The sequence below is a fragment of the Microtus pennsylvanicus genome, chromosome 13 (genome assembly GCF_037038515.1).
Source record: "Microtus pennsylvanicus isolate mMicPen1 chromosome 13, mMicPen1.hap1, whole genome shotgun sequence".
NCBI lineage: Eukaryota > Metazoa > Chordata > Mammalia > Rodentia > Cricetidae > Microtus > Microtus pennsylvanicus.
In genome coordinates, this window is record NC_134591.1 from 51,419,069 (window position 1) to 51,433,008 (window position 13,940).

At 47.6% G+C, this 13,940-nt stretch overlaps 1 protein-coding gene across 6 annotated transcripts in view; it reads right to left on the bottom strand.

Annotated features, from left to right (window-relative positions):
- Positions 1 to 13,940, bottom strand: part of St3gal3 (ST3 beta-galactoside alpha-2,3-sialyltransferase 3) — a 216,984-nt gene that overhangs the window by 72,159 nt on the left and 130,885 nt on the right. For all 6 annotated transcript variants that reach the window (XM_075947138.1, XM_075947143.1, XM_075947139.1 and 3 more), the window contains one exon: positions 8,819 to 8,911. In XM_075947138.1, the coding sequence (XP_075803253.1) occupies positions 8,819 to 8,911 (93 nt within the window). The remainder of the gene's footprint in view (positions 1 to 8,818; positions 8,912 to 13,940) is intronic.

Genomic DNA, 13,940 nt, shown 5'->3' on the forward strand with positions numbered 1-13,940 from the left:
CCACAAGGACTTGAGGACACCGACCAACACACATGTCTTTCCAACACAATGTGCACTGCAAGATGCCGGGTCACCTTCTTTCTGCAGCTCTCCACTAAGAGAATGCAAGAGAGCGCTGTGCCAGAGAGGGCAGAGGATGCCGAGGAAACGGGGCCTTCTAAACACAGTAGGACTGGACGCACACAAACTTAGAGAGACTTCGGCAGTATGCACAGGGCCTGCATGGGTCTAAGCTGGATGGGGGCCCAGCACCGACAGGGGTGGTAGGAACAAGCTCCACCCCCTACTCAGAAGCTAACTGTCTCCAATTGACAACTGCTCACAAAGGGAAAAGCAGTTTTCTCCAAAAGAGTCTCCCTGGGAATACAGATCTCCCATAAGGGCAGGCTGCATTCCCAGCAGTAGATTGTCAACACAAAATAAACTCAATGGCATTTTTGAAGGTTTTTTTAATTTTTATCTTACAGGTCTTTTGTGTATGTATTATGTTTCTGGTCCTGTGTTTTTATGGGACTTCTGTGTGTGTGCAAACATATGTACCTCAGTGTCTACATGTTTTTTGTTCTTTTTCTTTGGCTCTTCTTCTTCTTCTTGCTTGTTTTATTTGTTTTGTCCTACTCGAGTTTGGTTTTATATTATTTTATTTTTATTTTTTAGATGTCTGTTATCTAGTAAGAGAAAGAAAGGGCATAGATCTAGGTGGGAGGGGAGGCAGACAAGATCTGGCAGGAGTTGGGGAGGGGAAATCATAATCAGAACACAGTACATGAAAAAAATAAGGAAAAAAGAGGTGATGCTAGACGGTTGGCATATCCTGTATTTCAGCCTGATTCCCGGATGGAAGCTGGGCTAATCTGATCTACAGAAGAAAGCAGAACTAGGCTTGACTGGGGCTCTGCCACACATGACGTCCATTCCTCTCCTCTGGTGCCCGGGCAACTTATCCACAAAGAACACGAGGGCAGTTGAGGCCAGGGTGGTCCACATAGAGAGCTCTAAGGCAGCCAGAACTACATAGAGAGACCCAAGAGAGACAGACAGACATACGGACAGACAATAGCAAAAAAGAGCAAGGGCAGCCAGGCTGAGAGCTATCTGCAACAGAAGGAGAAAATACAATGTAGCAAGCACTGGCCCCAATGCAGAGCTGCTCTCTGTGAAGGCAGAGGCCACCTCTACAGAGACAGTGCTGGAACAGAAAAGCTCAGAGGTATCTCTAGGAAATGTCTGGAGTGCATCGCCAGGATTAAAAATGCCTTTATGAAAATTATAGGCTACAAAATAGCACTATTGCTAGCCAAGAAGGTTCCCTTGGCCCAGCCATGACACAAATCTGGCGTCTTTGGGTTTTCAAGCTTCCTTTGGGTCATACAGGAGTTCGAAGGCAGGCTGGCGGAGACTAAGATGTTGGTTCAGACTGTTTCCTGTGGCTCCCACCAGCACCCAATGCTAGTGCCTCAGGCGGCAGCAGCAGCCAGCAAGTCAGTGCCGAGCAAGTCTGCAGCAGGCTCTTCAAAGGAAAAGGAATCATTTACAGACTGTCTGCTTTCGGCAAGTCCATTTTCAAATAATCTTTATTCTAAAAGCCGCCACCAATGGCCCTGCACTATTGAGCCTTTGAAGCTGTCTTTGCATTTTCAACATGAGAATTTCATCGGCAGGAGGTTGGGGGGCTTTCCTGCTTGGCTTCTTTGCTTTTATTATCTAGAGCACGGACATTTCAGGTATCTTATTTCTGTGTTTACTACTGAATCTACCTCACTGGTGAAAATGTCACGTTGTTGTGTTTCAGGGATTTCTGTTTTAGAATATGTTGTGTGTTTTATGGTCATGCATGTAAGCACCAATGTTCCATTTCATATCACTTTGGTTTGCATGCATATGTAAGCAGGTGCACTGATATTTTTTTTTATTTGCCAGTATACTCATATAAAAACTAGGGTTCTGGAGAGTGAAGGTTGATATGACTTGTTATTTAGGTGTTTTGTACATATTTATGCATTTTCATTTATATAGACTTACTGGAGGTGTGCCTGTGTCAGTGAATAAAGGCACAGTTTGATGTTTGATTTGTTCTTAGTTTATTTATATTTAAAACCAATTTATGCTGATAAAAACAAATTACATTGATAAAACCAATCAACTTCTGTAAAGTTGTTTTGAATTTTTTGTAAAATAAAACTGTTTCTTTACGTTTAAAAAAATACTGACGCTATAATATAAACCAAGCCTTGTATTTGTACAGTGTTCTTGGTCAAAGTGCCAAGAAATATTAGTTACTCACATAGAAAGAAACCTAAGCTCCAACTTCATTCCTAACACCAAAACCCAGAATTAGTAGATTAATAATTTAAGTAGAAGTTGTTAAATTAAAGGTAAAAGGAAGGTATGGTGATGAATTTTCTTTTTTCCTTTTGAGAGAGTCTCATTACTTAGCCCTGATTGTTCTGGAACTCACTCTGTAGCTCAGACTGGCCTCAAACTTCCAGAGAGCTACCTGCCACTGCCCGTGCTAGGATTAAAGGAACAGGCCAGCACATGTCATGATGGTCAGTCTTGACTGTCAACTCTAGGGGATTCAGGATACTGTGGAAACAAATCTCAGGGCATCTCTTTCTCTGTCTCTCTCTCTGTGTGTATAGGTGTGTGTGTGTGTGTGTGTGTGTGTGTGTAGGGGGGCCGGAGTTATCCAGACTCGGTTAACTGAGACATGTAGACCGCCCTGAATGGGTGATACAATTCCAGGGACCGTGGTCTAGGACTGGACAGCAAGGAGAAAGTGGGCTGAGACTAACATTCATCTCTCTGCTTCCTGATAGTAGATGCAATGTGACCAGCAGCTCACATTCCTGCTGCCACGCCTCCCCTGCCACGCCTCCCCTGCCACGCCTCCCCTGCCACGCCTCCCCTGCCACGCCTCCCCTGCTAAGCCTGCTGCATCCTCTCCAACTGCAAAGCAGAATAAACCCTCTATCCTCCAGTTGCCTTTCTCAGGTCTTTTGTCACAGAAACAGGACAGGTAACTAAAACAGAAAGTGTCACCAGGTACCAACACACATGCAGGCAAACTTCAAGAGCCATTACAGAAGACAACTCGCAGGTAACTTCCAAAATTAAAAATGCTTACAATGTTTGATCTGGAAATAGCACTTTACATAATCTCGAACGTGTGAGAAGTGATGTACAAAAAAGGTTATTCATAAGGTAATATTTTTAAGAGTGAAGTTTGGAAACTGTCCATCAAAAAGGACCTGCTTAATTAAAATATGGGACATCTACCCGGTGCAATGCTATGTAAAAGAAGATGGGAGGAATCGGGAAGGGGGCGCATGCCTGCCATCCCAGTACACTGGATGAGTTCAAGGCCAGCCTCAGCTACATATGAGTTCTATGTCAGCCATACTACATGAGACCCTGTTTCAAAACAAACAGACAGACAGAAAGAATGAGGGGACATTTGCTTCTAGCTATCATGGAATACAGGGACAAGATTTATCTTCCAAACTCAGTAACTAAAAAAATAAATAAAACAATGGTTTTCAGGAAGAAATACAGTGAGCCCCATAGGGCCTAGGTCACTGCTTGGGGACAGTGTCCAACCTTCAGTGAGGATGGGAATCTAAACAGAGCTTGAAGGTCTTTCTGAGGTGAGCAAACACATCAACATTTAGGAAGGCCACAGAGTCTGTATATCACAGGACAGACTGCTTTAGACAAGAGAGCAGCACAGAAAGCTCTGAAGATCTGCAAGGGCACCTTCCAAATCTTTGGCGAAGTACTGATCTGAGCACACAGGGAAGGAGACGCGGGGCTAAGAGAGCCACTGGGAGGAAGCAAGCAAGCAAACAAACAAATATCTGGTGCTCACACCAGACTAGGAGCTGCTTCTGTTCATACAAAGCAGAGTGGAATACATCAACAAGAGTGGACTTACTTGCTAACACAGGGGTCTTTGGGCAGTGTTCTCAGAAGGCTACTGCATCTGAAGGATAAATGGCTCTAGACAAGGCTGCTCAAGACCTGCCTAACACTGTTCACGCAAGCCTACAGGGCCCCTACTGTTTCCAGGCAACTTCATTAAATGCACCAAAATCCAGAGCCTTTTAAAGGAATACAGCAAGATCTAGCACAGGATAAAAACCTATTGTGTCCAATAAAAACTGTCAGGTAAAGAACCAGAAAAGTATACATCAGTAGAAACTGTTCCAGAATTAGCAGAGGGGAATGTTAAAGCAGCTGGCCTTGGTTACTTTTCTATTGTGATAAGACACCATGACCAAGGCAACTTACAGAAGAAAGAATTCATTTAAGGTTTACAGTTTCGGAGAGTTGGGATCCATGACTGTCAGGGCAGAGAGCACGGCAGCAAGCAAGCACTGTGCTGACAGAAGCTGAGAACTGGCTTCTGACCCACAAGCAGGAGGCTGAGAGGGACAGCTAACCGGGAATGGTATGGTGTTTTGAAACCCCAAAGCTCACCTCCAGTGACATACCTCCTCTAATGAAGCTGCACCTCCTAATCCTTCCCAAACAGCTCCACAAACTGGGTGCCAAGCATTTAAGAATGAACCTATGGGAGCCATACTTATTCAGGGCATCACACAGCTACTACAAACTGAATGAAGCAAAAACTGATGAATGACGATTTCAACTCCTGTCAGAATTAAGTGGCCAGTAACATGGTGGTTTGACAAACACTATCAACCATGCTCATTTGTAGAGTCCCCAGTAAGAGCAAATATTCTCTTCTCAAGAACATCCACCAAGACGGACCAGATTTTGCCCCATAATTCAGACCTCAATCATTTAAAAGTGTCAAAATCATAAAAAGTACATTTTGATTATATACACCTTCAGACAACTAGAAATTAAATAACACTTTCAAAGATCTCATGAGTCAAAGAAAGGTCATTAAGGGAAGTTAGAAAATATATATATATATATATCTGTACTTTATTTTTTTAGGACTCTGCCCCTGGTTCCTAAAAACTTCAAGTTAACAACACTAGGGGGAAATTTTTCCCTTGTTTGAAAATCTGTCTTTAATTCTTTGATATTTCATACGTGTATATAATGTACTTTGGTCATTTCACCCTCAGATCACTCTCCCTCATCCCTCTTCCACTCTTAATGAACCTTCTCCTACTCTCATGCCTTTGGGGGGTCTTCTGCTCAATACTGGAGATCTGCTCCAATACTGGGGGGCTTCTCTCCAATACTGGGGGGCCTCCTGCTCCAATACTAGGGGTCCTTCTGCTCCAATAGCGGGGCCTTCTGCTCCAATACTGTGGGGCTTCTGCTCCAATACTGGGGTCTTCTGCTTTTAAATCAGGGGTCTCCTGCTCTAATGTTTGGCCTTTGGTGCTCATTCCTGACCCAGAGCTCCTAAGACTTTTGCAATTTTCTGAGTGACAGGAACATCTGACATAGAACTCCAAGTTCCTTGGAATTTTGGGGGTGACAAGGACATCTTTTACTCTAATGAGGAGACTATCAGTGAATGCCTGGGGAGCCTCAGAATGGAGGCTGACTTCAGTGGACCAATCACGTGAGCAGAGAACAGAAAGTTTCAGTCATATCTGCTCTGCGTCCTCCAGGGATGGGTGAGCTGATCAAACTGTTAAAATGTAATAATCATATTATTTAACATCATACTAAAGAGTCCACTGAATATAGCAAGGCAAGAAATAAAAAAGAATAGGCAGCACCAGGCCAGCGAAATGGCTCAGGGGGTAAAAGTGCTCGCTACAAAGTGAGAGCACAGATTCCACTCCCAGAATCCACAAAAAAGTAGAAGGGCAATTTTCTGTCTGGCGAGAGTGGGATGTTGGTTTCCCACTATTAGTGTGTGGGGTTTGATGTGCAATTTAAGCTTTAGTTGGCGAGGGGGGTGGGAGGAGAGGTGGGAGGGAGACCTGGGGGTGGAATGTAAAATGAATAAAAAAGAAATACATTTTTGAAAAAAGAAGAGGAAGGAGAGAATCTGCTTGGGAGTTTTCCTCTGACCGTGCGATGCATGCTGTGGCATGCCCCACCTCACATACGTGCCACGATAAACAGTAAGTAGAATAAAAAGGAGAGGCGATGGGACCTGAGAGGGTGAAATAAAACCGTCCTTAGTAACAAAAGACAGGACTGTCCAGTCGAATGCGACATTAGCACAAGGGCAGACAAAGATCAGCAAAATAGCAATGCACATGTTATTGATGTTCAATCATTCAATAAAATCAAGGTACTTTAGTGCATGCGTGTGCATGTATGTGTATGTGCATATGTATGTGTATGTATGCACATGTGTGTGTTGTCAGAGTTGCCAACACTTTTGGAATCAGCAAACACCTATATGCAAATAAAGAAATCCCAAGCTCTTACATGCCACCATATACAAATCAAAACTCTAAACGGGTCAGAGGCTTAAATTCAAGAGCTAAACCCACAACAATTCTAGAAGAAAACAAGAAAAAGAAACTTCTGGTCTTGTGTTTGAGAATATTTCTTAGATACAACACCCAAAGTTTAATACATAAAAGAAAAAAGGGTAATGAGTTGGACTCTATCAACATTAAAAATTCCTGCCCTGTAAAGACACAGAGAGAATAACATCCCCCACCACACACACACACCAGGCCCAGAGAAGGACGTTAAGTAGCAAGGACCGTCAGCTCCAGCTGGTGGGACACAAAACTGGTACAACCACATGGAAAGACAGCTTGGCAGTTTCTTACACACGAGCCGTACATAAGCCACTGGACCTGGCCACTGCACTCCTAGGTCTAGAAAGGTGAACATACGCATCCAGACAAAGCCCATACTCTGTGTTTTAATGGCTCTCTCCTCCCCTTAAGCCACGCCCCAGTGCCCTCACACTGGAATTACTGTATGCTTCCGTGTGAACAGAAGCCTCTCATCTCTGCTATGGAATACTGCTCAGCAGCCACAAGGAGTAGACAACCAGCATATACAACAGATGCTTGGACTGTGAATACATCACACCAAACTTGAGACGCTCCCTCAGAAAGCTGCGCGCTCTGATTCCATGCCCAAGACATTCTAGAAACACTACAGGGATTGAAAGTAGGCCAGTGCTTGCCGAGGCTGAGGGTGAGAGAGAGGCTCTCCAGGAAGAAGCATGGGGAATCCTGGGGAGATGTGTTACCGATTACCGTGCTCACATGGTCGCATTTGTCAAAGTTCAGAACGACATCAAAGGGCAAATTTTATTGTACATAAACTTCAATGAATATTTTTTATCAAAATTATATGTCGATATAATTATGTTATATAATAATTTTTAAAATGATATGGGTTTTAGCAGTTGGGAGGCAAAGGCAGGTGGATCTCTGTGAAGTCAAGGCCAGCCTGAACTATACAGCAAGCTCCCAGGCTAGCCAAGGCTACACAGTAAGACCTTATTTCAAAAACAAAACAAAACAAACAAACAAACAAAAACTAAAGATATGGGGTGCTGAGCATATAGTTTAGGGGCAGACATTGGTTTTAGTTCTCAGCATCCCCTAAAGAAATAAAAACATGAAAAAAAGATGGACTTTATTCTATTATAGTAATATAATAATCTGTAACATAGCTTTTAGGAGTAAAAAGTGAACTACAGAACAATAAAACATATTTCCATGTGTGATGAAAGTGACTGTCTCTGGGGAAGGGATGGAGAGCCACACCCCACCACCACCCATACACACACACACACACACACACACACACACACACACACAGGCATGCACACATGCAGATTTGTATTACTTTCAATTAGAATAACAGAAGAAACCTATGTCCAGGTCAAGGGAAACTCACAAGTGTCTAGGCTAGGGGATGTAGTTGTGCAGCTTGAGTGAGACAGAATACAGTGCTTCACACTCTGGAGGATTCAGTTATAGCCAGAGGACACCAGCAGTGGGGTCAGCTCAGAAGGCAGAGCCCGCACTGAGAACCAATGTGAGCACCAGCAACTGTAGCCCCTGCTTTCCACAGGGAGCTGGGTGGTACTGCTCACAGTGGGTGAGAAAATGCATATCCCACTCAAGATCCTGCATCTGCTTTGGTACCAGCTGCTTCTCAGCATCTCTCGGTGAAAACAAACTGTATGTCCTGAGTTTGGGCTCCTAACAATGGGAGGCAAGTCCTTTCCTCAGAAAGCAGAGCTGCCCCCAGAAGCCCTTTCTTCAGCTCCCACCATTTTTCTTTATAGAACAAAATGACACTGAATCTCCAGCACTTAGAGATGGAGCAGGACAATTTCAGCTCTTCAGCCCCCATTCCACATCGAAGCCTGATAAAGGCATTTGGTAAACGGAACTGACTACACCGGCACACATTCTTTTGGCAAGTCTGAAATCAGGGAGGCCAGGCACCCCAGATGCAAAACGGACAGAGAGGGAAGGTGCTAACATCCAGACAGCTTCAGGAAGCATTCGTCATTCCTGCTATATTTGGATATGTCTCCCTGTGGCCAGCAGTAGGACCCAGCTTGGTTTAACCAAGGATGCCAGGACCAAACGTGTCAATGCTTTGACTCCTGGCTTCCAGGGCCAGCCATGCAGAGTCTACCTCCTCTCTTTCCTCTAAAGGTACTGCAAGGCCAGGCACAACTCTTAGAGGCTGGATGGGAGTAGAATGTAGCAAAAGCAGAGTGGGTGGGGTGGAACCCGTGGAAGCAGAGTCCTTCCCCTGGCACCACTGGACAGAGGAGGGGGCTTACAGCAAACGTATTTCCTTAGGAGGAGGCCAAGCCCCATACAATGTTTCACGGGGCTGAGCCACAGCCTACACTGTCCAGGCATCGTGGGACAGAATCACATACCTGGGGAAGATGGCAGTCATCAGGGCTGAAGCGTAGCCGGGCTTGCAAGCGCCCTCTGAAAAGTTTGCGTACTTGGTGGCTAGCTCGGCAGGCCTGCGGGAGAGAAGGAAGGTCAGAGCTCGCTGGGCCTAGAGCAGCGGGTAGATTATCAATTCACCAGGAGCCGCAGGGACTGAAATGGAATCCAGCGCTCTTCCCGAAGATAGGCACTTCAGGCTCTTTCCACATCAGGGTTTAGGAATGAAACCCACCAAGTTCCCAAGAGAATCAGACAGCCCACCAGAAAAGGTCCCTCGATGGCCTCCACAAAAGGAACCCTCTCGGTTGTGCAGATCCTTTGTGTAAGCCTGACCACCAGCGAGGCAGTGCCTACATGACTACAAAGGCTTTGACACATCCGGAGCCACGGGCCCTCGCACCTTCCTGGCATGTCCCGATGTGCCCAGTCTCCTCTGCCTTTATCCCCTCCGCCCCCACCCACTCTGATCCACCCAGTGGGGACCATGCACAGTGCCCTGAAGAGAGACACAGCAAATGTGTGTTACCGAGCCACCGAAGAATCAATCCCCTGGCTGATTTTCAGTTGAGCGTGCTCGCCTATTCATTTTGAAATTCTCCTGGGCCTCCCCGTGGAGACCACCAGGCCCTTCCAAACCAAACTCAGACGTGGGCTTCGTGGGAGTGATTCCCTTACCCACAGCCAGCTGCCCCTCTCTGCTCTGGCAGCCTCCCTACCCACCATCCTTATCCTGCCCTCACCCCAGCAGCACTGCCCACCACAGGAGAGCTGTCTCCCACTCAAGCACCAGCTCTCGAGATCAGACCTCTGCCCACACTTTGCACAGAGATGAGCATGCAGAGACCCCTGTACTTTCGTTTTTTTCTTTTTGAGAACCAAAATGATGCCGACAGCCTCCCTTTGCTATGATCTGCAGACAAGGCGATCTCAGGAAGCTAAGGGGTAGATGCAAGTCCTGCCCGAGGGCTGTGTCCGGGCCTGGTCTTGGCCGTGAGACTATATCAACCTACGGCCTCGGGTTTCTACATCCTGATGTGTTCAGTGTGGTGCCGGAGCCACGGCCCTCTACCACAGTTCTGCCCCCAAGCAGTCTGAAAAACATCAAGACATCGTCAGGAAACGACCCTGTGGACCACCAGCTGTGTCACCAGCCAGTTTTGATTTCCAACCTTGTCTCCCCACCCCCACCCCCACATGCGCTGGGCAATTCTCCGGTGCCCTAGCTGCTTCCCTGGGTGTGGCTCAGCAGCAAGCTGACCCTCAGCAGGGCCTCTGCAGGGACTGGAGTGTGGGTGTGTGTGTCTCTACTGGACAGCCAGGAATGTTGCTGCATCATCCGCTGGGTGTCAAGTACAATTCACCCATGGAGGTCTAGTCCAGGGCCTTATGTAAGGGACTGCTTGATAAGTATACACAGAATTTTAGAGATCTACATTTGTAAGCCTTCCCTGCCAATGAGATGCAAACGCAGAGTGAGGCGCTATAACTTTATTTGATAAGCAAAACAAACTTAAAGGTTCGAACAGGAGAAAAAAAAAACCTGTATTTTCCTATGTAAACAACTGTCTTTTGGAAATGAAATACAGACGTCAGTGCAATTACAGAGCTTACTGGAAGCGTTGGGATGAAGTACGGTGACTAATAGTTCCTCCTCTCAGCAGCCCTGGGAATGGGTGCCGCGTGCATCACTAACAGACTCTTGGGGCTCAGAGAGATGAAGAGCTGGACCCACGACCGCGCAGCTGTGTCTGCCCGTGTCAGAGTACTGATGCGACACCACCAGCACCATGTCACAGAAGCTGGCCTGGAGCCCAGCACCAGTAGGAGCAGTTCCCGCGGCCGGATATGGGTAGAAATGAGGGTCAAGAAGGCCTCACCCCACTCTTTGAAAGTATGTACACAGCACTTTGGCCTTCGTGCCATGTCTCCAAAACCCTTACCCTCAGGGTTGTCCAACTTGTACCAAGTGTCTGTGGGCCTTCTGAATTCCAGAACGTTTACAAAGAAGTTGGACGGCAGATGGTGGCTACCATTCATGACACAGCGCATTGTAGAATGATCGACAGATGGACCTCTGGTCGCATCTTCCCTCTCCCCAGTTCATGCTCTCAGCTCGTGGAAGGCGATTGAAGGAGGGCCTAGGCTCCTAGGCTAGGGTCATCCACGGCAGAGGGGAGAGCCTGCTGGCCAGATGGAGGGCAGAGAAGTGGGAGACAGGCAGGGCAGGCAGGAGTCTGCTTTTCCTAGGTGTGCAAGGTGGTCCAGTATCAGGGATGATGAAAGCCAGCCAATTCATCTAGAAAGCCAGCCTGGGCATAGTGGGGTATGTCAATTATTACCAAATCAAAATGCCTTAGAAATGGCCTCCCAAATGTCCCAGTGAGAGAAGAATAGGAGAAGTGTTGAGGGATCTGAGTCATCCGGCAAGCTGGGACCTCTGGGGCAGACAGCGGTCAAACCCACCAAGATTAATGGTCGCCGGCTCCCTCAGGCCAGAACAGTTAGTTTCTCTAGGCACCCACTCCAAATGCCAGGGGGTCCCCAGATGTCTGATCAAATCATTCTGCCCTTGTTCTTCTCCTGCTCTGCAGCTGGCATTTCACTGTGGAAGATGGGGCGTTTCCTCCACTGAGAGTGCCCATTGTGCTGCGAACGTGACTAACCAGCCTCTGGGGTGAGGAGTGCAAACCGCACGCTCTTCAGGCGAAGACGAAAACCCAATGTCCACTCCCCCACTTCGCTCAGAAGGGCCGAGCTTAGGGAACCAGGCCAAGTCTTGGGCAGTGAATGGACGGAAGGTTACATCTAGAATCACAGGCTGCTATGGAGGCCGCCGACTAGGGGGTGAAGGAATGGAAAAATCCTACCCGTAGCCTCTTATGCAATGGGAACTTGGATCCCTGGGATCTGGTGAGGAGTGGAGGGCTGACCATCTTCTCAAACCCCTTACAAGTGCGGTGAGACACAGAAGGTGGCAGAGGCAGGCAGAGCTCTCATCCAGGCGCTGAGCACCGGACTCATGTCTGCATTCAGCACAAGGGAGAGTTGCCGTGCTGACTAACGTCTGCAGAAGTCAACATCTGGGAGTCTTCGCAGGCAACATACACGCAGAAGGAAAGTGAGGTGGCAGAGGTAGACTGAGCACCTGGTTCACATCTGGATTCGATGGCAAGGGAGAATTGCTACTTTTGGACAGGCATGTGCCTTGGAAAGATCAACATCTGGGAGACAGCCAGAAGAACCAGGATGGAGCATAGGTGGAGACAAAAACTGAAACTAACCGGAAGACAGGCAAGGTGGCTCAGGCCTAGAATGCCAGCTCCCAGGAGGCTGAGGCAGGAGGACTGACACAAGCTTGATGCCAGTCTGAGTGACAGAGTAAGAGCCTGTCTCCAACAACAGCGACATCCAGGAGAGAGAGAGTGATGTCCCACAGGGGGCAGTGGTGTCAAACATAGGGTAGGCTGGTCAGGCGAGACCTGGGCTGGTGCACTGACTCGGCCAACAAGCAGGCCACTGCTGACTTCCCTGGAAGTTGGTTCACTAGTGGGCGTGAGTGGGATTATGGGTACGGGGGCGGTAAGAGTGGTGAACGCTCAACTCAGATTCCACTGGGCTTAAGAGGAAGCAAGGGTGACTAGGGTCAGACGGGAGGCTATTTTGAGGAGTTTGCTACAAAGGGAGACAGAAACGGCCAGAGGGAAGGTGAGGTAAGGGTGGCGATGTGTTTTTATTGTTGTTTTGAGGCACGTTCACACACTGACCAGAAGGAGGAAAACTCTTGATGCTTCAGAGATCGGGCAGTTGCAGAGGCGATGTTCTTGGGAGGGTGGGAGAAGGGAGATTGACCCTGACCCACCGAACCAACTCATGCTAATCAGTGCATGTGCAAGGGAGATGGGGTGGTGGCTGGGGCAAAAAGCTCGAGGGTTAATCTCAAGGACTCTACAGATCAGAGATGGGTGTTCTGTAATCAACAGACCAATTTCTAGAACTATCTTACAGAGGACTGGACACTAGTCACGAGAGAAGCCTGAGTGTGTAACACACAATCCACTACCTGACTGTTCAGGCAGAGCCAAGCCCCTAGCTGGGGTGGGGGAGTCCCTCAGCACAGTAAGCTCCATCACTGCCTTCTCAATTCCTCTTCCTTCCTGAAGACCAGCGTCTCCAGTGACTAGAGCTGTTTCTGGGACAACCGTGCGATGGGGAAATGGTAACCGTAGCTTTGCTTGGCTTTTGTTATCTTATTTGATTATTAAACATTTCCATTTGAATTTTCCCACTAAAACAGCCTTCACGTAAGAAAATAACTCAACGCCATCATAGCTCCCCTTAGGCATCCAGATGAACCTTCTCTTTAAGGGTAGTCTGCCTGCCTGTCTGTCTTTCTCGGGTGTTGGGGTGGAGTCAGAGACCCTGTGTGCTTGGTGAGTGTTCCAGCTCTACCAGAGAGTGACAGCACAGTCCCTGTCTTTTCCACTGTTGTCTCTCTAACCTTGTAACTCTAGTAACAAGGCCCTCTGCAGGGAGTGAGGAGTGCTGGGATGTCTGTCCGTGGGCTGTCCTCAGTCTCTTCCTGTAGACACAGGTGGTGGGTGTCAATCCACCCCACCCTGGCTGTCACTGTGCAGACATGGATCTCTCTACAGCTTTTGTCTGCGCTCCTGTTTAACTGAGGATTTTGAAGCTGACATTACTGCAGTTTAACCTCATGTGGGGGCTTGGCCACTGTCTTCATCCTGGACGGGGACAACGCTCCCCAGAGCCCTCCCTGTGTGTCAGCCTGTGCGCTACAGACATTTCTCCCAGGAGCCCCGGCAGGGGCCTGCTGCGACGGCTCCAGCTCGGTTTTGTTTCTACACTTCAATTCTTTAAAAACATAAACACACCCTCTTTCTGGGTGGTAGTGAAAAGAGCAAGGGAATTAGCACACTGAGCGTGAGCCAAGTGCCCGGCAGCAGATCTATGATCTAATCTAGCTTGGTGGAAGCCTCGAAAGCAGCCCTGCCAGGAGATGCGGCTAGAAGCTGTGCTGTTCTGTTCACGCTCAAAATGTCAAACGATGAACCGAACACAGCCAGAAAACCCATTTCTACTCAT